This window comes from Piliocolobus tephrosceles, chromosome 19, assembly GCF_002776525.5.
Source record: "Piliocolobus tephrosceles isolate RC106 chromosome 19, ASM277652v3, whole genome shotgun sequence".
NCBI lineage: Eukaryota > Metazoa > Chordata > Mammalia > Primates > Cercopithecidae > Piliocolobus > Piliocolobus tephrosceles.
In genome coordinates, this window is record NC_045452.1 from 5,338,864 (window position 1) to 5,340,894 (window position 2,031).

Below are 2,031 nucleotides of genomic sequence, written 5' to 3' on the forward strand. Positions count from 1 at the left end.
GATCTTGGCTCACTGTACAACCTCCACCTCCTGGATTCAAGCAATTCTGCCTCAGCCTCCTGAGTAGCTGGGATTACAGGTGCCCGCCACCACGCTGAGCTAATGTTTTATATTTTTAGTAGAGGTGGGGCTTCACCATGTTGGCCAGGCTGGTCTCGAATTCCTGACCTCGGGTGATCCACCCCTCTCAGCCTCCCAAAGTACTAGGATTACAGGCATGAGCCACCGCGCCCGGCTGTACCAGGGTTTTCTATTGAGTTTCTTGCCAAGTGTGACTTCCAATAGCAACCCCCCTGCACTTTTCTCAGGACTGGAAAGCTCAGGCAGCCCAGGGTGAATAAAAGCCTGAGTAGTGCAGTCAGCACAGAGGGGTTGGGTGGCCACAAGGTGGGCAGCAGCAGAGATGGGCATTGTGAGGCCTTGGGTGGGGCTGTGGGGCTGGACATTGTGAGTCACTGGCCTGGCCTGGCTGTTTCCTGGTAACCAGGTGACATAGGAAGCTTTGTGGGTTATAGGCATCAGCCAGGGCCAGCAGCCCTCAGTCGGTAGCTAGGAGGAGGAGGAGGAGGAGCTCCGACTGTGCTGTGTCCCAGCAGTTTGTGCTTCTCGGCGCTTGTCGTGTTCATTTCTTTGTGTCTTCAGAGAAGACAGCAGGTGGCGGCAGAGTAAGAGCTGAGGCCCCAGATCTGCCTGGGGTCAGGCTGCTTCTACAAGTGCTGTGCCAGCCTCAGTAGCGTGGCTGCTGGGACAGCACCGTTTCAGTTTCATCGAAGGCCCAGGCTGGACTGGACAGGCGTGTGGGTCACCCATGGGGTGTATACTGACCTGTTGTATCAACTCCACCTGTGGCTGGTGCGTGGGGGAGGAGGAACCCTGTTGTGAATCTGATAGTTATGAGGCTGTGGCTGCTGCAACATCAGAATCCACTACTGTACAGCCTGGCAAGCTGGATGTGGGAGCCACGGAGGGCCACGACCTGCAGCACATCAACAACAAAAAGATGCCCACAGGTAAAAAAGCCACAGGTGTCGTTTACTCTCCGGCACACCTGTGGCCACCTCACCCCCTTCCCATCCCCTCATCCCCAGAGACATCCGCAGCTGACAGCTCCCCCTGCCCATAGCCAGCTGTCCCAGGCCTGGGACATGGGCGCAAAGGCTGACTCTGCCTCTTATCTTTGTCATTGAGGCTTTTTTGATCTAGAAAAGGGAGAGCCCTCTTCTCAATGAAATTTCAAATACCCCAATTTTGGAGTTCCCGTCCCATTCTCTAGCTTACCTATCCGGCCGGTTTGGTACCTAAATGAAGGAAACAGGTAAGGGTCAGATTGTTTCTTTTCTCCCATCCCTTAAGGTAGCTTATTTTTATTTTATTTATTTAATTAATTTATTTAGATGGAATCTCACTCTGTTGCCCAGGCTGGAGTGCAGTGGTGCGATCTGAGCTCACTGCGACCTCTGCCTCCTGGGATCAAGCCATTCTCTAGCCTCAGCCTCCTGAGTAGGGACTACAGGCGCCAGCCACCACGCCTGGCTAATTTTTTGTATTTTTAGTAGAGACGGGGTTTCACCGTGTTAGCCAGGATGGTCTCTATCTCCTGGCCTCGTGATCCACCTGCCTCAGCCTCCCAAAGTGCTGGGATTACAGGCATGAGCCACCGAACCCAGCCCCTAATTTAATTTTTTTTTTTTTAAAGTTCTGAGATACATGTGCAAGATGTACAGTTTTGGCCGGGCGCGGTGGCTCAAGCCTGTAATCCCAGCACTTTGGGAGGCCGAGACGGGCGGATCACGAGGTCAGGAGATCGAGACCCTCCTGGCTAACACGGTGAAACCCCGTCTCTACTAAAAATACAAAAAATTAGCCGGGCGAGGTGGTGGGCGCCTGTGGTCCCAGCCACTCGGGAGGCTGAGGCAGGAGAATGGCGTGAACCCAGGAGGCAGAGGTTGCGGTGAGCTGAGATCCGGCCACTGCACTCTAGCCTGGGCGACAGAGCAAGACTCCGTCTCAAAAAAAAAAAAAAAAAAAAAA

The 2,031-nt window shown here is 53.7% G+C and overlaps 1 protein-coding gene across 1 annotated transcript in view; it reads left to right on the top strand.

Annotated features, from left to right (window-relative positions):
* The first annotated feature begins 122 nt into the window (after window positions 1-122).
* Window positions 123-2,031, top strand: part of DRICH1 (aspartate rich 1) — a 9,420-nt gene continuing 7,511 nt past the window's right edge. The window contains exon 1 of the mRNA XM_023185739.2: window positions 123-1,010. Coding sequence (XP_023041507.1) covers window positions 809-1,010 — 202 coding nt within the window. The 5' untranslated portion in view covers window positions 123-808. The remainder of the gene's footprint in view (window positions 1,011-2,031) is intronic.